The sequence below is a fragment of the Notamacropus eugenii genome, chromosome 4 (assembly GCF_028372415.1).
Source record: "Notamacropus eugenii isolate mMacEug1 chromosome 4, mMacEug1.pri_v2, whole genome shotgun sequence".
Lineage (NCBI taxonomy): Eukaryota > Metazoa > Chordata > Mammalia > Diprotodontia > Macropodidae > Notamacropus > Notamacropus eugenii.
In genome coordinates, this window is record NC_092875.1 from 49076540 (window position 1) to 49100248 (window position 23709).

Here is a 23709-nt window from a genome sequence, read left to right on the forward strand (position 1 = left end):
TCTCTGGTGGGGCATGGGGCGTGAGGTACATTCCATCGAGCTCTATTGACTCCTGGCACAGATGAGCCTGGAAGTTTTGAAAAAGCTACATCCACTCAAAACATTGAATATAGCTTCTGCAGACCTTTCCTTGTCTAGTTCTTTAAGAGCGTGGTAGAAAGATACCTTGGCAAACAGACTATTTTGGGAGACTGAGTCTGAAGGAAGTTCTTCTGCAAGAAAGCGCCCCAGCCACTAATCAACTCCACTCAATTTGATTTAACGAATTATCGAATGCCTAGATATAGTCAGGAGAGATGTGGGTTTAAATCTTGGCTCTGCTATTTATTTCTTGGGTGAGCTTAGGTAATATATATTATTGAAATAAAACCAATAATAATTTTAACAACAAGCATTTAAATAATGCTTTAATGTGTGAAAATCATTTATATATGTTATCTCAATTGATTTTCACAACAACCTTGAGAAGTAAGTAGGTGTCATTATCATCCCTATTTTATAGAGGAGGGAACTGAGGCATAGAGAAGTTAAATCACTTACCTGGAGTCAGAGCATGGAAGTGTCTAAGACTGAATTTGAACTCAGCCCTTCCTGTCTCCAAATCCAGGGCTCCATTCACTAGAATACTCAACTGGAAATCTGGACAAAATGATCCCCCACATCCCTTCCTGCTCTAAATGATGATATGTCACCTCTTAAGTATTTTGCAAACCTTAGATCACAACATAAATGCCATCTGTTACTATCTCTTTCTTCTCATCTCTTTTGATTGGGTTAAGCTAGGTGGTACAGTGGTCAGAGCACCGGCTTGGAGCTGGGAGTCCTGAATTCAAATCTTTCTTCAGACACTAATTGCATGACCCTGGGAAGGTCACTTAGCCCTGTTTGCCTCAGTTTCTTCATCTGTAAAATGAGCTGGAGGAGGAAATGGCAAAAAACCTCCAGTATCTTTATCAAGAAAATTCCAAATTGGGTCAAGAAGAGTTGGAAATGACTGAACAACAAGAAAAATGATCTCAGGACAAATTACTCGTTTACTTCTTTTATATTTAGTGTCCCATGGGCTAGTACATAGATGGAGAAAACAAGTGCTTTCTTAGCTGAATAAAAGTACTAGGACCGCACAACTGTCTCTGGAGGCAGACTTCATCCTCGGGAGAGCAGATAGGATGATGGGGCTATTCTCAGATGATTTTCATTTCCATTGTTATAACTCTATGAAGATAAAAAACCCCAACAATTCAACACATGTATGCCCTCAAGGAGCATACAGTGAAATGGGCTGGCATCTACTGAGTGCACACAAATTAACCTGCTATACTGTAATGTACGTGAGGTCTGAAGACAAAGGAAAATTGAAGGAGGGGGTTTCCCTTTTCAGCTTTGGCAGGGATGTAGAGGGGAGGGAGTTTGGACCTAGGGATGGGATGGTGGCTTTATGGAAGAGGAAGTGTCTGAGCTGAGCCATGAATGAAGATAAGGATATGGACATGTGGAAATGAGAAGGGGAGTTCACCCCAAGAATGGGAAATGGTTTGTAGAATGTACAGATCTGGGAGAGAACAGGACAAGAGAATGAGCAATAGGTAGTTTATTTTCTGATTTTTATTATCAATAATTAATTATAAGTAATATGTATTGTAATTAATAATTTTAATACTAGCACAAATCGACTGTGCTGAATTTGCATTTTATCCTATAGGCAATAGGGAGCCATTGATGATATTTGAGCATGGGAGTGACATGGTCAGACAAGCATTAGGGAGATTATTTGGGCAACTATGTGGATCATTGATTTGAGGGCCTAGAGATCAGAGGCAGGGGGACCAGTTGGAGTAAGCTAGTCCTTTGCTTGAGAGACAGCACAATTTTGGACCTGGACATGTAAGATATTCACTACATACTATACTAAACCTGGATTTAGAAAACTCTGGGTTCAGACACCTGAGTTAGTTGGATCATGAGGTCCTCCAAAGTCCCAAACAACCTTCCCTATGGGACAAAAGAGACAAGGCTGAGCTTATTTTTTAACCTAATTTTGTTTTTAAGAGAAAAAAAAAAACCAAACCTCTCCCCTGTGTGACTAAGGGGAGTCCAGAGAATGCCACCTTGGGATCCATTTTCTAAACGTTTTTTGCAGATTTGGAGCTTTATTGTAAGCACGTGAGCAGCCATTTCCAATGGATAATTTCCTGTAATTAATTCTGTTTGGAACTAGGAGAGTGCCCTGGGAGCTGCTGCAGCAGGTTCTGCACAGACAGCCATATTGTTCAAGGCTTGGTAAAGCAAGGGAGTGGGAAAAGAGTAGGTTCAATAAACAGGGAGGGAGCCAGGCCTAGGTCAGGGAGGTCAGGCCATAGCCGGAAGTCAGGTCAGCCCTGCTGGCTATCACTTTCTTCAGAACCGAGGTCATCCCTATTCCATCCCCACATCTTCAGTCTATCATGTATACTAACATCCTCCCCAGCCTTATTTTTGCCTCCTTTCTACGCACTCTCACTTCCCCTGCGAGCACCAGGATAACAAAGAACACAGCATAGAACAAGTTTATTGTATATAACCAAGGATAGAGGGAGGATTCATATACAAACCCATAGACAATCAAGGAGACCCTTTCCCTCTGGTGACCTCATCTCTTCCACGTATCTATACAGTCATTCAATCACACATTGCTACCCTGGGTTTCTGAAACCACCAAGAGTAGGAAAACTTCAAGATCAACGTTACTTTGGAGCCCCCAAACTCACCGCTCTGGCGAGCCCACCTCCAATGTCTTGAGGTCCCCCAGGGGGCTATATAGTCCTTCTACTTGTATACCACCATCCTTCACCTCACTCCCATGAGGGAAAGAACTCAGTTCTGCTGAAGTCAACCACCCTGCCCCCAGATCTGGACAGAACAAATGACTCCCAGAACCAGGGAAGGTCAAGTCCTTTATATTTATTTATATTTGTATTATATTTTTATTCTAGTTATTATTTTTCTATTTCTTCCTATTTATTATTTTTATTATTTACTTTTATGCCTCCTGATTTAGTCTCTGTGAATAATTTCTCTTTCTGTTCCATTTCCAAGGTTTTGAGGCCAGATCTTCCTTCCGTATTGACCTTTCTTTCCCACTTTGGTTTTCCATTGCCCTGTTCCTGCTGTCTCTAGCTCTTCCAGATCCCCCCAGGTCCATATGCTATCTTGCCCTTTCTTTCCCGATTGTATGCGTTTGCCATCCTCTGCTCTTTTGCTCATGACTTTGAGGCTCCATCCACTCTGCTCCCAGTGCATTCCATTTCTGCTACCTCCTCACTGCTGCTGCCATTTTAAAGCCAAGTGTTATAGTTCTTTTGGGGTGATGTTGTCCAGGCCAACATGTCTCTATGATAATCATCACATTTCCAACTACTTGGTTGGCTGGGTCTGCATCCCCACTTAAGTGACACTGCAGAAGGACTAGTCACTGGTTAGCTGCCAAGATGTGCTGACTGTTCCTTCTAAGCAATGGTCCCAGTCTTTACACCTAGGCAAGTTAGAATGACTGAATACCATTCACGCATTCCTTCTTTCAGTATGCAAACTATTCCTTTACCCTCATATGCCCTCAGTTACTACTTCCTTCTGAGTCTTTTTGAGGAAGTAAAAAAATACACATAATATGTGCATGCATACATACATATGTGTACCTATACATATATATGTGTATTCCAGCAGTTAGGTGACACAATGGATAGAACGCTGGACTTGGAATCAGGATGGTTCATCCTCATGAGTTCAAATCTGGCCTCAGATACTTACTAGCTGTGTAATCCTGGGCAAGTCACTTTAACCCTGTTTGCCTCAGTTTCTTCATCTGTAAAATGAACTGAAGAAGGAAATGGCAAACCACTCCAGTTTCTTAGCCAAGAAAACCCCCAATAGGGTCATGAAGAGTCAGATACAACAGAAATGATTGAACAACAGCCTACTGGGGTTAATCATACCTTCCTTAACAAGGTTGAGTTTCAATGAAATCCAAATGAGATCATGGGTACAGTCGTTCTTTGTAAAGTACAAAAACATGAAGCAATATCATTAGGATCATAGGCTCAAAGTCTGAAAGCTGATAGAAACTTCACTGCCATCTAGTCCAAATCACTCATTGTACAGATGAGTAAACTGAGGCCTGGGGAGATTGTTAGACTGCCAAAGTGCACACAGGTAGTAAGTATCAGAGGCAAGATTTGAACTCAGTTCCTCTGGCTACAGAGCCAGTATTCTTTTCAACGTAACCCCATTTATCCTCTTCTTTGAAAAATGATCCATGAGATTTGGAAACTTGGACAGGATCCCTGTGTTGTCAGTGGCCCCAAAGAGCTGTGGTTTTGTCATCACTCAATCTCTCCTGAGCTTCAGGCTCCTGCCCAGGATACATTGCCAACTACAGCTCATCTTTCTCCTAGTTTCCATCTCCTGGGTCTGGTTTCCAGCTGTTTAAACCAATGGAAGGAATTTTACTAAACTTGCCTCCCACTCCTTCCCAGAGCCCCGAAGCCATGCTTGGTTAAACTTTATTAAAGTGCTTTTGAACCCACTTAATAAGGTACTTTATTTGAGTTTCATCTCCCTTAGGGAACCCCAGGGAGGTTTTTAAGCAGGAAATAATTATTGGAAATTAGTGAGTGATTCAAACCTGTGTGGTGAGGTGGTAAGACTACTGTATCGCAACCTTACCTGCCTGATTCATGGCTCTTTATCATTAAGGGTATAATTATAACTCATGGTTCAGTAGCATTTCAAGGTCCACAAAGTGTTTTCATCACCACAACCCTATGAGATAGGTGGAATCAGTATTACTACCTTCATTTTACAGAAGAGAAAACTGAGGCTCCTAAAAAAATAAGTGACTGAGCAGTAGACTGGGTGTCAAAGGACTTGAGTTTGAATCCAATCTTTGCCACTTAACAACATAGGTAACCTTGGGCATAGTTCCTCTATCAATTGTAAAATGAGGGGATAGGATAAGATAGAATCTAAGGTTCCTGCCAGGTCTGCATCTAAGACCCTTAGATCTTGACTTTCTCAGGATTATGCAGCCAGCAAGCATCTAAGTCAGGCTTCTTGGTCTTTCTACTCCAAGCCCAACATTCTTACTATCATGATACACAGCAAAATACAAATCTTTTAATGCTTTGTAGCATCCATAACTTCATCAGAGTCAAGGCACCCTTCCCTGGTGCAATTCATAGTCTCAACATTTTACAAACACGTGTACATACGTGTACATAAATATACATGCATGTATGTACACAATCTACACACATGAGTACATATACATACTATATATACCTATAATACATATCTGCACACATGTAATACATATATAGGTAAACACTACGGTCATGTATACATGTGTGTGTGTGTACATGCATGGCTGTATATATTTTCATTGTGCTCCTGAGTCTATTACTACCTCAGGGGAAGGCAGGGGCTGGTCACCTGTTGTTTCTTGCCACAAGATTGAACCATCTTTTCTGGTGACACTTGTCTATGATAATGTTACTTATTGTGTCCAAGCACAACTATAACTAACATGGGGTAGATGGGGCTTTACCCTACGGCATCAACATGAAGGGGCATGCCTCCTCCCCTTGGCGATCACTGACTCTCCCAACTTCTTCCAGCCCTCACTGACCCCCTTTCTCTACTCTGTGCATTTCCACTGTTTGTCACCATGCCTGTAATTCTCTACCTCCTCATCTGCATCTCTTGGCCTCCATAGCTTCCTTCAGATCTCAGTCAAAATTCCATCTTCTGCAAGAAGTCTTTCCCAGTTCCCTTTAATGTTAGTTCCTTTCTTTTGTTCATTCTCCTCATTTCATCTTGTATATAATTTGTATAGTACTGTTTGCATATTGTCTCTCTATTAGAATATGAGCTCCGGGCAGTGCTTTGCCTTTCTTTGTATCCTTATTGCTTAGCGCCACAGCATCATACTATGTACCTGGCACATAGTAGGGGTTTAATAATTGCTTATTGGATGACTGACTGAAAGTATTGTCCTAATGTAAATAGCCCAATCCTCCCTTCTACCTTTTTGATTTGGGACCCAGATCCTTTCTCATAGCACCTGGACAAGACACATGTATCAGTGGACTAACTTGATGAACTTCCCATTCAGCTACATGTCATACTTTGGACAACATGACTCATCCACTTTGTTTTTCCAGTGTGGATGTTTTTGCTGATGCCTCTTGTTGCCATTGATTTAATTGAAGTTTATAGTGTTACGAGATTTGGGAGGAATTAGAACAATCCTGTTTTCAAAGAGGAGTAAATCCTTCTTTTGTTTGGACTTTACACAGCACAGTATCATATACGACAATGTCAAACATATTTAGCAAATGCACTTTACCCAGTCTAACATTTCACTTGATTTAACATAGCTGACATTTGAATGTAGTCACCCCTCATTTTAAATAAGCTCCATATATAAGCATCATAGGGAATCACAGACTCTCAGAGGTCATCTAATCCACCCAACATTCTTTACAACATCAACAAGTGATCTTTCAGCAGAGGTGTAACTAGCAATTTTGACACCTGAAACAAACTTCTCAAAAATATGCTTTTGAATAAGTTTTTTCAAACAAATTCATTTAAGAGAAAAGAGATCCTAGGACACAAGGCTCTACAGAGGGAAATAGAGATCCCAGAATACAAAATTCTGAAGGGAGGATAGGAACCCCATAGGAAGAGACCATACAATCCCATAGATCATCCCTTGGGATGATTTCACCTTGGAGGAGAGAGCAGAGCAGAGTGGCCCAAGGCAAAAATCACCTGGGGAGACTCAGCTAAGGGATGGGGTGGGGATGGAAGCATGGTATTTAGCTGCTTCCTATTTTCAGTGATTATACTTGCTAACTAGGTGCAAAGCTCAATTATTCCTTAGCTTCGAGGGAGAGCATGAATGCTGTCTACATCCACTCTAAATATGGGTGCCCTGGATTAGGTTCTGGTCATCATGTCCTAGTTTCAGCATTTTCATTTAGCCTCTGCTCAAAGATGTCCAGTGATAGGGAGCTCATTGCCTCTTGGGACCACCCACCTGACTTTTGGACAGCTCTAATTGTCAGCAGGGCTTATGCCACGCTTAACCCTGACTCTCTAAAAATTCCACTCCGTGCTCCTATTTCTACCCTCCAGGGATGAGAAAACTTTCTATGCTAACAAATATTAAGATCTCATTCTTTCATAACTGATGAACTTCTTAGTTGATAGTCAGGGAAAGAACGGAGGTGAATTTAGAAAAAGGAGAGGAAAAGAATGTAATTGAAGAATTAAAAAAATACTTCACTAAAGAAAATGGAAAGAAGGAAGTTCAGAAGGACAGCTTAGAAGTTAGCAAGCTGAATTTATTTTATACATTTAGAAATGTAATCTGTACGTAGGCAGAGCCAAGATGGTGAATTGGGGGCAGCCACCTAACTGAACTCTCCCACGTCTTCAAACAAATTTATTTTTCTCCCAAACAACTTTAAAAATCAAATTTTGGAGCAGCTGAGCTAGTGACTTAAAAGTTTGGCAAAAGAAATCTGACACCCAGATGGAAGGAAGCCTTCAGTAGCAACAGCAGCTGCAACAGCAGCAGCTTTGGGATCTGTCAGCCCAGAGATGGTAAGAGGGGTCAGATAACTGATCAGAAAGAGATCATGGGGACCTTTTGCTGGCACTGGATACAGCTGATGCTGATTGGCATACATATATTGCCATACACAGTTCTGGGTCACAGTTCCAGGGCAGAGACTAGTACTAGCAGTCACATGGGAGCAAGGTCACAGTTCCAAAAGAAAGAGGAGTACTGGTACTTAGGACTTCAGGGGAGCAGGGGCCCTTCCTGGATAAAGAACAGATTAAAGACCAGAAAAGCAGTAAATTTATCTCTCGCAGGTTCACACCACCCTGAAAGCATCTCATACTTGCAGAATCCCAGAACTAGCTCTAAAAACAGCAGCATGAAAAAGCCTGAAGCTTGGAAAAGTGTCTCCCTACCCGTAGGTGAACAGAACTCAACTTTAACATAAAGTTCAAAGGCAAGAAATAGTCTAGAAAATTAACAAACAACAACAAACAACAACAACAACAAAGAATTTGACCATTAGAAAGAAAGCCACTGTGGTGGCAGGGAAGATAAAGGCATAAACTCAGAAAAAGACAACAATGAGGAACCAACTACCAAAGACTCAAAGAAAAATGCTCATTGAACCCAAACACAGTAGGAATTCCTGAAAGACTTAAAGAAAGAGATGAAGGTGGTAGAAGAAAAAACAGAGAAAGAAATGAGAGTGATGCAAGAAAATAATGAAAAGGGAATTAATAGTTTGGTAAGTGAGGCACAAAAATTCACTGAAGAACTCCTGAAAAAGCAGAAATGGCCAAATGGAAAAAGAAGTACAAAAGCTCACTGAAGAAAATGATTTCTTAAACATTAGAATTGGGCAAATGGAAGCTAATGATTCCATGAGATGTCAAAAAACAATAAAACAAAGTCAAAAGAATGACAAAAATAGAAGAAAATATCTCACCAGAAAAATAACTAACCTGGAAAATAGATCTATTTAAAAAGAGATAATTTAAGAATTATTGGACTATCTGAAAGTCATGATCAAAGAAAGAGCCTAGATTAATATTTTAAAAAATTCAAGATCTTAGATCCAGAAGATAAAATGTGTTCATCCTTTGTTGCCAAGAAAGATCATGCCATCAGAGAAATAATGACATAACTTGCACTTGACTTTGTTTTTTGTTTTTTGAGTGAAGGCTGTGCAGATCACTAGCCTCACTTCTCCTCCAGAGCCATCTGAATTCAGTGACCAGATATTCATCAGAATGACTGGAGATGACCCAGGATGAGGCAATTGGGGTTAAGTGGCTTGCCTAAGGTCACACAGCTAGTGAATGTTAAGTGTCTGAGATGAGATTTGAACTCAGGTCCTCTTGACTCCTGCACTTGTGCTCTATCCACTACACCAGCTAGCTGCCCACAGAAGGTAAAATAGAGATTGAAAGAATCTACCAATCACCTTCTGAAAGAGATTCCAAGATGGAAACTCCCAGAAATATTATAGCCAAATTTCAAAGCTCCCATATCAAAGAGAAAATACCTCAAGCAGCCAGAAAGAAATAATTCACACACAGTCGGGATCATACAGAATTTAATGACTTCCACATTAAAGGAGCAGAGAGATGATATTCTGGAAGACAAAGGAGCTATGATTACAACCAAGAATAGTCTACCCAGCAAAACTAGGTGTAACCCTTCAGGGAAAAAGGAATATTTAATGAAATAAAGAATTTTCAAGCATTCCTGATGAAAAGAACAGAGATGAATAGAAAATTTGATATTCAAATGGAAGACTGAAAAAAAGTATAAAAAGGTAAATACGAAAGAATAATTGTAAGGGGCTCAATAAAGTTAGACTGTTTATATTCTTATATGGGAAGATGATACAAATAATTCCCAAAACTTTAGCATTATTGGGCAGTTAAAAGGAGTTTGCATAGACAGAAAGCATGGGTGTGGGTCTATTATATTGGAATGAGATGCAAAAACATAAATTGAAGGGGTGAGAGAGATGCACTGGGAGATGGGGGAAGGGTGAGGGAAAATGGAAAAATTTTCTCACATAAAAGAAGTATACAAGGAAGAGTTTTTACAATGGAGGGGAAATGGGGTGGGTGGACAATGGTTGAACCTCACTTTTATGAGAAAGAGGAAGAAGAAGAAGAAGAAGAAGAAGAAGAAGAAGAAGAAGAAGAAGAAGAAGAAGAAGAAGAAGAAGAAGAAGAAAGAGAAGGAGAAGGAAAAGAAAGGAAGGAGAAGAAAGAAAGGAAGAAGGAGAAGAAAGAGGACGAGGAGGGGATGAGGGAGGAGGGAAAAACAAGAAAATGAGATGGAGGGAAATACACAGAAATAACTATGAAAGTGAATGGGATGAGCTCTCCCATAAAACAGAAGCAGATAGCAAAATGAATTAGAAACCAGAATTCAATAATATTGTTTATAAGAGACACACCTGAAACAGAAGGACACACAGGGAGTTAAAATAAAGGGCTGGAGCAGAATCTAATTTGCTTCATCTGAAGTAAAAAGGCAGGGGTAGCAATCATGATCTCAGATGAAGCAAAAGCAAAAATAGACCTAATTAAAGAGATAATCAGGGAAACTACATTATGCGAAAAGGTACCATAGAAATGAAAAAACGTGAAAATTTTAACAGCAAGTTTCTCTGACAAAGGCTTCATTTTTCAAATATATATATATGTATTGAATATAGAATTGAGGAAATTTATAAAAAAAAAAGAGTCCTTCCTCAACTGATAAATGGACAAAGGATACAAACAGGCAGTTTTCAGAAGAAGACATCAAAGCTATCTATAGTCATTTGAAAAAAATTGTTCTAAATCACTATTGATTTGAGAAATGAAAATTAAACAACCCTGAGGTACCATCTCACACCTATCAGAAATGACAAATTCTGGAGGAGATGAGGGAAAAATAGTTAAACTAATAAGCTTCTGGGGGGATTGTTAACTGATCCAACCATTCTGGAGAACAATTTGAAACTATAAACTGTGCCTACCCTTTGACACAGAAATATCATTGCTAGGTTTGTATCCCAAAGAGATCACAGAAAAAGGAAAATGACTTATAGGTACAAGAATATTTATAACGGCTTTTTTATAGTGGCAAAGAGTTGAAAATTGAGGGGATGCCCATTAATTGGGGAATGGGTGAACACGTTGTGGCATATGATTGTGATAAAGTACTATTGTACTGTAAGAAATGACAAGGGGTGGGTGGTTTCAGAAAACAAAACACATTGCAAGACCTATATGAACTGATGCAAAATGAAGTGAGAAGAACCAGGGAATCATTGTACACAGTAACAACAATTTTATAATCATGATTAACTATGAAAGATTTGGCTACTCTGATCAATAATACAAAGATCCAGTATAATTCCAAAGCACTCATGATAAAAAAAAATGCTATCTACCTCTAAAGAGAGAACTGATGAACTCTGAGAGTAAATTGGAGTATAATTTTCTTACTTTATTTTTCTTGCTTTTTGGGGAAACATAGCTAATATGGAAATGTTTTGCATGATTTCACATGTATAGTTGATATGTTGCTTGCCTTCTCAGTGGGTGTGGGAATGGGTTGGATGGTGAAAAAGAATTTGGAACTCAAAATTTAAAGAAAAAGAATGTAAAAATAAATGAATAATTTTAAAAGCTTAAATATACTACCTGTCTGCAGTAGAAACTTAAAATTTCATATCCATTCCTCTTTTGCTGTTATTTACATTTAAAAATGGGCAACTAGGTGGTACAGTGGATAGAGTGTCAGACCTGGAGTCGGAAAGACTAATCTTGAGTTCAAATCTTGCCTCAGATACTTACTAGCTGTGTGACCCTGGGCTCTCTGCCTCAGTTTCCTCATCTGTAAAATGAGGTATTAGAAGGAAATGGCAAATTAATCCAGTATCTTTACCAAGAAAACCCCAAATAGGGTCACAAAGAGTCAGATACAACTGAAAGCGTCTAAACAACACGTACGAAAATGTTTGTGTTAGCTTTTGTCAAGTTAGTTATAATTAAAAACAAAAATAATTAAACTTTTAAAAAAGAGGCAAATGTAACTGTGGTTAGGTTTGCAAGCTGTAATCAGCTCTGGTATAGGGTCAGACCAATGAGGGATATCAAAGAAGATACGGCAAGTTGCTTACCCGCAGGAAGCTCACAATCTACTTGAAGAACAAGGGACAAACATGATACAATCAAATAAATCAAGACTGCTGGTGATTAAGGACCCCAAAGGTGGAATGGATAATAACTACAATAATTGCTTATCCTAGCTGATAGAATGTAAATCCTTCGGAGGCAGACATTTCCTTCTCTTCCTCCTTCCTTCCCTCCTTTCTTCCTTCCTTTTTTCTTTCCTCCCTCCTTTCCTTCCTCCCTCCTTCTCTCCCTTCCTTCTTCCTTCCCTTTCTCCCTCCCTCTTCCTTCCCTCTCCCTCTTTCTTCCCTCTCCCTCTCTCCCTTCTTTCCTTCCTTCCTTCCTTCCTTCCTTCCTTCCTTCCTTCCTTCCTTCCTTCCTTGTTCCTTCCTTCCTTCTTTCCTTCTTTCCTTCCTTCCTTTCTTTCTTTTCCCTCCCTTCCTTATTCCCTTTCTTCCTTCTTTCCTTTCTTTCTTCCTCCCTCCTTGCCTTGCTTTCTTCCTTACTCCCTTCTCCCCAGCACCTCTCTCAGAAGCTAACACATATTTAGTAACTGTTTAATAAATACTTGTTGCTTGATTGACCATTTAGGGAAGACACCAATGATGTCTAATGTGGTCAGAATAGGCTTCCTGGAGAAGAGGAATCTGAGCTGGACCTTGAACAATGAATAAAATTTGGTGAAGGAATGGGTTAAGAGAAAGGTATTCCGACAAGAGCAAATAGCATACATAGAGACAGAGATTATCACCATGTGAAGGGGAATATGAAAGAGGTTTGGAAACAGAGTTATCCTTCCAGGAGGATACAGGCTGCTGGACCCACCAGTGTGAGCCCCACCATCTGGTCTTGGCAACACAATCTAGTAGAACACCATCTGATGCAGGGACCTTCCAGGGCTCATGACTGTGCTTTAAGGCTTCTCTCTCTTCTTCTCCTGCCCCTCCCCAAGCCTCAGAGCAAAGTATTGATTCCTACTTACTTTTTGGGTCTGTAGTCTGGGATGCTCCTGTCGAGGGAGATCCGGTCACTCAGCTGCGCATTGTATCCGTATTCTTCGTATTTGGTTTCTGACTCATGGCTGTCATCTCGGAGTGTGGCTGCCATGCCACCTTGGCCTAGTCCTCCTGGCCCTTCTACCAGACCCATGGGCTTGGCTAGACCTAAGGAGGAAAGACAAGAATGAATCCCAGAAGGCAGTGCTATTTCTGCCTCCACACATTGGGGATGACAAAGGAGCAGGACTTTGAAAAGGAGAAAGTTAGGCAGTGTGGAGGATCGAGTGGAAAAGGCACTGAGTTTGAGGCAACACTCTTCCTGAGGTTCTCTATGTTGTAAACATAAAGAAAGGCTTCATGTGGAAAGTGGTTCCTTTTGCCTCAATTTGGGACTTGGATTCTTGGAACAACGGATAAAAAATGCTTGGTTAGCACTTTATAAATACACTGTGTGAGGCTGTGTGACATCACAGCAAGAGCACTAGATCTTAAATTAGAAGGCCTTACCCCTGGTCCTATTATTCTTCTCTTAACCTCAGTTTCCTCATCTGTCAAATGAGAATATTAAATAAACCACTAACTTCACAGGATTGTTGCAAGGAAAATGTCTAATACTCCTCAACCCAACTCCAACCTACTTCTTCTGGCTTATTATAGATAATCCCCACCCTCCACTCCCATCTTACATGGCATAGTGAATAGAAATCTAAGGCTTGGAGGAAGAGAGACAGTTCAAATCCTGACTTAGATGTTTGCTAGCTGTGTGATTTTGGGCAAGTCATTTATCCTCTCCAGGCCTCAGTTTACTCAACTGTAAAAATGAAGGGATTGACCTTGATGACCTCTAATATTCCTTCCAGCTCTACATCTATGATACTTCAGTTCTGTGTATTATACATTTCAGTCAAACTGGGCTCCTAGGTGTTCCCTGAAATTGATATTCCATTTTGACCCCTGCACGTTTATACATGCCACCCTCCCTTTCCCTTGATAAGCCTGTGACACACTTCCTTATCCTCTCTACCTCTAAGAAGACTCAGCTTGGATATCAGCATTTTGGTCATTTTTAAATCATAATTCCAAATTGCTTTTCATAATGCTCATACCTATTCTAGGATCAACATTGAGAACCAAAGAATTTCAAGCAAGATCTGAGAAATCTCTAATACCCCTGAAAATGAGATATTAGGTCCAGCCAAAAACATGGAAACTTTTCTTAGCTTTGAACATAGGGTCCAAGAGACTCATGAACAATCCTGTTCCCCATAAGAGGCTTCTTGTGAATTCATGTGAATGTTGGCTTCCAACATCTTCTGGTGAGTTGAACACTTTCCAATTCATGTAGAATTATTGAATCTCATAGCTGGAAGGGAACTTAGCAGGCATCTAGTTCAATTTGGGTGCAAGTAAGAATGTTTCTACAATATATCTGATAAGTAGCCATCAGCCTCTGCTTAAAAAGGAACTCACAACCTTAGACAACCCAGTAACCTTTGGAACAACTCTTGTTAGAAAATTGTTTTGAGTGTCTAAATCTGTTTCTTTGCAGTTTCCACTCATACACCTAGGTCTGTCCTCTAGGTCCAAGCAGAATAGGCTAATCATTGTTCTAGGTGACAGGCTATCAAATACTTGTGAATAGCCACAGTATCTCTGACAATTCTCTTTTCCAGTCTAAATATTCCCAGTTTCTTCAATAGGTCCTCATATGGCATAAACCAAAGGCCCTCACATCTTGATAGATCTTCTCTGGAAACTCTCCAGCTGATCAATATCCTTTCTAAAATCAGGATCCAGGAACTCAATGGAATATTTCAGATGTGGGTGCCTTTAAATTCAGAATTTTTTAATGGAAGTGTTAGAAAATACCTTATATTCACTCAGTGACAAACTCACTGAAACAGAGTAAGCAAGAACTCCAGTCTCCTAAACCCTCCTGGGAGGGAATTTAGGGCTAGGGAGGTAACAAGTTGCCTTGCTTAGGTCCTAAAGGAACCATTGTCAAGATGATTGAGAGGACTCTGAGGGAGGCAATTCATGTAACTTATGGAACCCTGACTTAGTAGTTGGGAGAGAAAGACTACATGTACAGAAAAACCTAGCCAAAGATGAATATATCTCTACATGGATGCCTTGACCACTCCCTCTGTACATAATTTAACCTTTCAAACAAATTAAAATTGTGACTTACTCTGTTTATAGGATGCCTGAATTTCGCAAAGTTCACAAAATTTATCAATGTCCTTCAAAGGGGCCACCCGATACTTGATTTAAATATGTACAAACATACTCTGCTTGGTATTTATATAAAGTTTTGGGAGGTTACATTTGGTGGAGAGCACAATAATTATAGGCCATGCAAATCACTCCCACTTCTCATTCATTTTTCGTTTGAATATTGGGAAAATGTAATTACACTGGGTTCACATCTGTCTCTACTTGTATTTGCATCTTCCATAAAATAAATCCATGAGTAACACATTTCCAGATTATGACTGCTATGCATCCCAGACCAGAGAGGAGAGAGAGAACAAATTCTTCCTTTGCAGAATTGGGCATCTTGAGAATGCCTACTCTGTTGGAAATCACTGTGTAAATTCTTCAGTTATATGTCTCAGTGTTATTGTAGGGTTTCTAACAAATTGCCTCATCATGGGGTCCAGACTCTTCAAAGTTGCATTTGAAGATCTCTACAATCTTCCCTCTTCCCCTATTCAATGCCACTTCCTATAACTGTCTGAGTATTCCCTCTTTTCCCATCTTGGCTAATCTCCACATTTCCCTTAATAATCAGACTTACTGCTTTCCCCAAGATTTTCCTTGCTTTGGATGTCTCTCCCACCTGGAATAATTCCTTCCCTCTTTCCACTATTGCAAATCTACCCTTCCTCCAAGGACTAGGTAAATTCTTTCATCCAGTGCTTTCGCTAACATACAGTGATAATAACGATGAAGACAATGAAAATTATGTTGTAATTTAAGATGTATAGCCAAATTGGTCTTCTTGATTTTCCTTGTTATCATATTCCATTTCCTGTCTTCTCAGGCGCAGGGCCTAATTTGGACTCTCACTAATTTTCCTACATATAAGGAACCTTATCCTTAGCCTGTTGTCTGAGGTTCCTTCCAAGGATGGCATTCACAACCAGACTCCATCCTCTCCCCGTATCTTGGTTAGAGAAGTTCAGGGAAACTTCCACAAACTTCTCCAATACTAGTGACCCTTGTTAAAGCCTGCTGAATTCTGGAAAAATGACTGTTAGGTTTCAGCGAATGTAAACCACCCCTTGCTTGAGCAAGCTGAACCTTCAGAGATTGAACGCCTTTCTGGAAAATATCAGGTTCAGGGAAGGTATTGAATCATCTCCCCAAACATGATCAATGCTGGAATTCCTCAAAGCATGAATCAAGTTGGGCTAGTGTTTTCCTGAGCCTCTGAATATACAAGGGGAAGGAATGAGATGTTCTATGATGCTCAAAGCTACACAAATGCTTGTTCAATATGTCTCTAGACTACATACTCAATAAGATTATCTTTCTTGTCTAGATATGGTGGCACATTCCTGTAACTCCTGCTATTGGGAAGGCTGAGGTTGATGAATCACTTGAACTTGGGAGTTCGAAGTTGCAGCAGGGCGAAAGCTAATCAGGTGCCAATAAATTTGCACCTATATGGTGAATTTCCAGGAACATGGGGCCACCAGATTGGCTGAGAAGGGGGCAGACTGGTCCAGCTCAGAGACAAAACAGACCACAGCTGCCATGATGATTAGCAGTGGGATCGAGCCTGTAAGTGGCTGCTATCCTTATAGGCTAGATGAGATAAAAGTGTGTCACCCAAATCCATAATCATAACCAGTACAGCAGTATTGATAAAGGGTCTACAAAGAGGGAAAATTTACCCAACTTCCACCAGCTATTATCCTGTGGAACACTAAATATGTTGCTTACTAGGTCTCTTGGGATCTTTTAAAACTTTTAAATAAATGAGTAAATAACTTTAAAAAATAAGCACTTACCAGGCACTGTGGTAAGCTTGGGCAATACCACAACAATCAATGAATTAATCAACAAATATTTATTAAGTACCTACTATGTGCCAGGCTCTTGGCTAAGTGCTGGGGATGTAAAAGGAGGCAAAAGACAGTCCTGCCCTCAAGGAACTCACTGTCTAATGGCAAGAGACAACACATAAACAAATTTCATATATATAAACAAGTTACATGCGGGATAAATAGGAAATAATTAACAGGGAAAACACTGGAGTTAAGGGGGATTGGGAAAAGCTTCCTGTAGAGGTGGGATTTTTGTTGGGAATTAAAGGAAGTCAGGGGCAACTAGGCAGCACAGTGGATAGAGTGCCAGGCTTGGAGTCAGAAAGACTCATCTTTGTGAGTTCAAATCCGGCTTCAGACACTGTGAGTCACTGAATCCCATTTGTCTCAGTTTCTTCATCTGCAAAATAAGCTGGAGAAGGAAATCGCCAACCACTCCAGCATCTTTGCTAAGGAATCCCCAAATGGGGTCATGGAGAGTTGGACATGACTGGAAAAAAATGACTCGATAACAGTAAAAAAGGAAGCCAGAGAGATCAGTCGGTGGAGTAGAAGATGGAGAATATTTGGGACATGGGGGACAGCCAGAGAAAATGAGTAGAGCTGAGAGATGAAGTGTCTGCCTTCAAGGCACTTACAAGTCCTGCTTAGTTCAAACAATGAATCTCATGAATAGATCACATGTATTTGAATTCCCTGTGCATAATTTCCATTGGGCTGGAACCAATGACCATATTTTACATAATTGTAACTTAGAAGAGTATTAGAGAAAATAGGGATATAGGAAAAGGACCAACATGTTCTAAAATGTTTATAGTAGCTTTCTTTGTGGTGACAAAAGCTGGAAATTTCAGGAATGACCATCACTTGGGGAATAACTGAACAAGTTGTGGTGTATGATCATGATGGAATACTACTGTGCTGTAAGAAATGATGAGTTCAACGATCTTAGAAGAACATGGAAAGACTTGCATGAAATAATGAAACAAAACCAAGGATTCTTGTATGCAGTAACTGTGATACTGTTTTAAGAACAACTTCGAACTAATAAGTTGAATATTATTAACAAATTAACTATAAAAGACATATGAAGTAAGCTGCTACCTGCATCCAGAGAAAGAACGGTGAAATTCATGTACAGAATGTATAGAATGTATAGAATAATTGCATTTTATATATATGATACACACATATATATTTGTAATTAATGGTAGCCATCTCTGGGGCAAGTGGTGGCAGGAAAAAAGAAAAAAGGAAATTTGTATGATCTTTTTTATGTATTTTAAAGGAATAGCAGGTAAGTACATGGTGGATTTGTGGTTTCATGGGCGATCATCTTTTTTGTTGTATGATCTTGTGGAAATATTTGTTTTATTCTATAAATTAAAAAATGAATAAATTTAGAAGAAAGAATAGTGTGATCTTGAATATCTGTGGCTATGTTATGGTATTCATTGTACATAATGAGAAGGACCTAGCTGTATATTCTAGTAGGAGAAGCCATCGCAAACAGTGGTGGCAGCCAGGGAGGAGAGTTTTAGACACAGAAGTCACTGGCTCCATAAGGCAATTGATTAACATTCCTCTCTAGCAATGGTAGTGCCAATTTCATTACTGTTCTCAGAGCTAGAATTAGAAAGTTTTGGCAAAGCTGAACCAACCCCATAAAATAATTACCTAATTCTGTTCAACAAAGAGAAATTATACGAAGGGAATTGCAAACACATGGACTCTGAGGGCATAGTAAGTCTACAATGAATATGGCACCAAACGCATATAATATTAGGGAAAACTGTTAGCTCCTCAAGGAACATAGAAATCTATCAAAAGTGCTTCCACATAATGACAACAGAAATTTTAGCCACATTCCTAAAAATACAATGCACATATATTCCTAGGAAGGAGGCATTGGATTATAATTGATACCTGTAATAGGTACACTAGGACTCCCCTATACATGAGGTCATGGGGACTTCCCAACTCATAGAAGAGAGAGGGAGGGAGAGAGAGAAGGAAGGAGGGAGGGAAGGAGAAAGGGAAGGAAGGAAGGAAGGAAGGAAGGAAGGAAGGAAGGAAGGAAGGAAGGAAGGAAGGAAGGAAGGAAGGAAGGAAAAAAGAGAAAACATAAGAGCAAGGCCAAGTTTCCCCTCCTATTCTTAACTCCATAGCATGGGTTCTAAATCTTTTTTGTGATAACAACCCTTTGGTTGTCTGTTGAAGTTTCTGGAATCCTCAGAAATATATTTTGTTTTCTGCCTTCATTAGTAAAGGAAGTGCTAAACTCCCAGGTAAATTTTTCCCATTCAAGTTCATGTTATTATTCAATTGTTTCAATCATATCAATCTCTTTGTGACCCCATTTGAGGTTTTCTTAGCAAAGATGCTGGAATGGTTTGCCATTTCCTTCTCCAACTCATCTGACAAATAAGAAAACAGGCAAATAGAGTTAAGTAACTTTCCCAGGGTCACACAATTTGTAAGTGTCTGACACTAGATTTGAACTCAGGAAAATGAGTCTTCCTGACTCCAGGCCCAGCACTGTGCCACCTACCTGCCCACAATTCCAAATTCATAGATTGTCCCTCCATAATCTATCCATTAACCCCTTTAAATCTGTGGACCCCAGATTCAGAAGCCCTGCAATAGAAGGAGGAAGGGTAAAATAGAAGTATAGGAGAAACCTCCACTCTTCCCCTTAGCTTGAGGGAAAGGAAGAAGAGCCAAGCTGCATGACCCATATGGTCATCCAGAAGGAGAGAGTCTCAGAACACACTCCAAGGAAAAGGGAGGGAGGAAGAGAAAGGCCCCTCAAAACCTGTCCAAAAACACACCTGCTACTTCTGGTCAAATCAGATCCCATCATTCTAGCCCTGTGCCTTCCTAGCAGGATCCACAGCTCTAGTTTAGCTTCCCCTTGTTGAGAATGAAACAAGACTTACATTTACATGAGAAGTACTGGCAGCAAGACAGGTCAATGCATTGAGGGCAATCTGAATCTTATTATGTGAAAAAGCAACCTCTGAGGTGGTGCAGTAGATATAATGATAGGCCTAGAGTCAAGAAAACTTGAGCTCAAATCTGGCTTCAGACACTTACAAGTTGTGTGACCCTGGACAAGTCACTGAACCTCTGTTTGCCTCAGTTTCCTCAGTTGTAAAATGGGGATCGTGACAGCGCTTAGGTTGCAGGGTTATTGTGCGGATCAAATGGATAATATTTGTAAAGTACCTAGCACATAGTATAGGTGGATCAAATGGATAATATTTGTAAAGTACCTAGCACATAGTAGGTGGATCAAATGGATAATATTTGTAAAGTACCTAGCACATAGTAGGTGGATCAAATGGATAATATTTGTAAAGTACCTAGCACATAGTAGGTGGATCAAATGGATAATATTTGTAAAGTACCTAGCACATAGTAGGTGGATCAAATGGATAATATTTGTAAAGTACCTAGCACATAGTAGGTGGATCAAATGGATAATATTTGTAAAGTACCTAGCACATAGTAGGTGGATCAAATGGATAATATTTGTAAAGTACCTAGCACATAGTAGGTGCTATATATGTACTTATTCCTCTTTCCTTCAAGCTCTCAATCTACTCCACAAGACACTTTGGAGACTGCAATATTTAACCAAAAGGGAATTCACCCTATTTTGAAATCAGAAAGTTATCTCCTGCCATCATTCCATTTGGAAAGCATACATCATGGTGGGTGCTAGATGGGGGAGGGGCAGAGGCAGGTAATTCTACCCCTCCCCCAATAATTAAAAAGTATCAAATGCCAATTACGGTACCCAGGAGGCAGAGTTGGAAACACTTCGTACTGCAGATGAAGGTCTAGTCAAGTCTTAAGCACCTAATGAGCTGGTTTTTTTTTTTTTTTTACAATATAAATGTACATGTTTAATGGGAATCCTGAAGACTATGACATATTCAAAGCAATATAATTCAACAGATTTTATTTAGCATTTGCTAGATGTGCCAGGCTGGAGATACAAAGGTGTAAGAAGGGATGATCAAGAGAACCCCTGGTTGATTAGACGATTCCCTTAATCACCTTGGTGGGATTGCAAGGCAAGTTTGCCTGTTTTGGAGACACCTGTCATGGAGCTAGACATATTCCCAGGCTTCTTTCTGGTAAGGTACCAGGAACTCTTCTGATTGGTCTGTGGTGACTGGTCACTGCCTAATTAATGATCAGTGACTGAGACTCAGGAGGACAAACTGTTGTCAGAAGAAATTTCCTCCTCTATGGTCTATAAGAATAAGCTATGGAAACATAGCCCCACTATCTCCCATTCTGTACTTTCTTTCCTTTGAACTCCCCAACTGGAGAACAGCAAGTGGAGGCGTGGGATTCTCTTCTTTCTGGCATCAACGGTCTCTCACAGCAATATGGCAGTAGGACACAATGTGCTTGTCCAGGAGAGACTGAGACTGGAGCCCCTGGACCTTCTTGTTCCTGGCTATTTTCTTCTGACCTGGCTGTTTCTTTTTCTGAACATAGATCAATAACTAACACCCTTGAAAAATGGGAATTACTGCGTGGATAATCCTGAATTCAAGAGGTTCTGAGTTCAGTAGTTGGGCAGTAAACACTCAGAGGGAGAAGATGTCTCGAACAGTATGCTTCTCAGAGGAGAAGGGGACCCTTAATAGATGATTTAGAACCTAAGGACAGAAGCCATGTGATGGTTAGGCAGAAGATGTTGACCTTGCCAGTTTTTCATGGTAATTCTTATGATCTATTCAGATAGTCCAGGTCCAAGGTTAACAGGTCCACAAAGACTCTTTATCTTTTGGGGAGGAGTATAAGGAGTACAGTGTTCTATGTGATTATATCTGTTTGAAATTTGTATTATTGTTTTATTTAAAGGTAATGTTTTCTGTATTTATTCATGTGCGCATATGATTCCTTTGTGTCTTATATACACTTTACGAGAGGGGGTGGATGAATAATAAAAAGCTGTCCCACACCCATTACTCATATTACACACTAAGTTCCTTTGTAGAAAGGGTACCCTAATACCCTCATATGGGAATATGCTATATACACAAGTCATAGCCTAACTTCAGTTTAAATACTTCCCCGAAAATATATAGGTGGCACGATTCCTAAGCCAAAGAGATTCATTAGGTTTCATGTCTGGTACTGACTAGACTTTCATCAGTTTTAGATATTCCTTCTTCTGTCTTCCTAGGTAATATTGTAGTTGGCATTTGACAACAATTAACCCCTTTAGGGGGACTTCGGTTAAAACCTAGAACTATATGAATACATAGTCCCTAGTCAGGGATAACCTGGACAAAAATGAAAACGGTGCCTGCACTCAAGGAGTTGACTTTCCTCCTACATTCTACATTCATAAGATGGCTCCTTCCTACCTTTACAGTCTTTTTATACTTTACTCTCCACCAGGTATGTTCTCTGTGATTTGGTGACTCAGATTTCATGATACTCAATCACTGGACTCTGGGCATTTTCATCACGGGATGTTTCCCATGCCTAGAATTCTATCATCTCCATTTCCTGGTTCTCCTGGCTTCCTTTAAGTATCACCTAAAGTCTCACTTTGTGCAGGAAGCCTTTCCCATTTCCATTTTGTGCTGGTGCTTTCCCTCTGTTGATTATTTTGTCTAGCACTTGTTTGTTCATAGATGTTTGTATGTTCTCTCTCTCATTAGACTGTAAACTTCCTAAGGGAAGGAATTATTATTGCCTCACTTAGTTACAGGAATTTAGCACAATTTAGCACAGAGCCTGGCATATAGTAGATACTTAATAAAAGCTTGTTAAGCATTGGCTTAATATTCTGTAAGAAGATCAGTTGAAGCAAATGGTAATGTTTAGCTTGGAAAAGAGAAGGCTTGGTGGGTGGTTTTATAACTGTCTTTTGTAGAGGGTCATGAAGTAGAGAAATGAAATTCTTTTGACTTAACCACTTAATCATAACTAGGAATACTGGTAGAAGTTCCAGGGAGACAATGTTAGATTTAATATAAGGGTGTGGGGGGAGCCTCCTTAAGAAGGCTGTGCCAAAATGGAATCACTTTGTCTTGAGAGATAGAAGATTCCCCCTTGGAAGTCTTCAATCAAAGGTTGGATTTTGGGATAGGTTATAAAAAAGATTCTAGATGGCCCATTCAAATGAGTGAAACCTATAATTTTCTGACTGCAGAGCCTTACGTGGGATGCGTTAGAGGCACATTTTGCTGAAATCATTGTCCAAAGCACTCTACACAGAGGTCTCACTCATACTGAAAGTGTTGACCCACCTGTCATCCATCTAACCCAGAATAGCCTTTCCTCAAAATACAGCATGGCAAAGAGCTTAAAGAAAATATTCAGATATTTTCCTACACTACATTGTATCTCAAAGCCCCTCAAAGCCCTTTGTACCAGTTCAATCTTTGTTCAAAATTCACCTGACATAATCATTACTGGGCATGATGTGGAAAGCTGGCAGGAGTCAGAAACTCATCTGTATCCTTAGTGAGTTAATGGCCCAGAAATCACTTCATCTTCTTGGGAACTGAGAAAATGGATTATTGTAGCCACAGGTAGGAGGGATGCTGGTTCATTACTGAATCTTCCTCCCATTTCTATTCCACAATCAGAGTTAACCTTCCAAGGAGAGAAAGACATCCTAGTTTTCAGGGAGGATCCATAAGGAAGGTGACTCTTTTCAAATCTAGCTTCTGATCAGTGGTTCCTAGAGTCATTTGGCTAGCTGGGACTGCTTGACCACTCCGGAGTATGTGAGATGCCGGCTCCTGGTCAATAGCTCAGACAATAACCTTTGCTTGGAGACTGATATGGAGGAATCACACATTTACTTGCTCAATCAACAAGCATAGATTGCCAGCTGCTGGGGAAACAAAGACAGAAATAAG

The 23709-nt window shown here is 40.0% G+C and overlaps 1 protein-coding gene across 1 annotated transcript in view; it reads right to left on the reverse strand.

The window, feature by feature from the left end:
• GALNT9 (polypeptide N-acetylgalactosaminyltransferase 9) overlaps positions 1-23709 on the reverse strand; it is a 271939-nt gene that overhangs the window by 184853 nt on the left and 63377 nt on the right. Inside the window, exon 2 of the mRNA XM_072600789.1 lies at positions 12737-12917. Within this exon, the coding sequence (XP_072456890.1) occupies positions 12737-12917 (181 nt within the window). The remainder of the gene's footprint in view (positions 1-12736; positions 12918-23709) is intronic.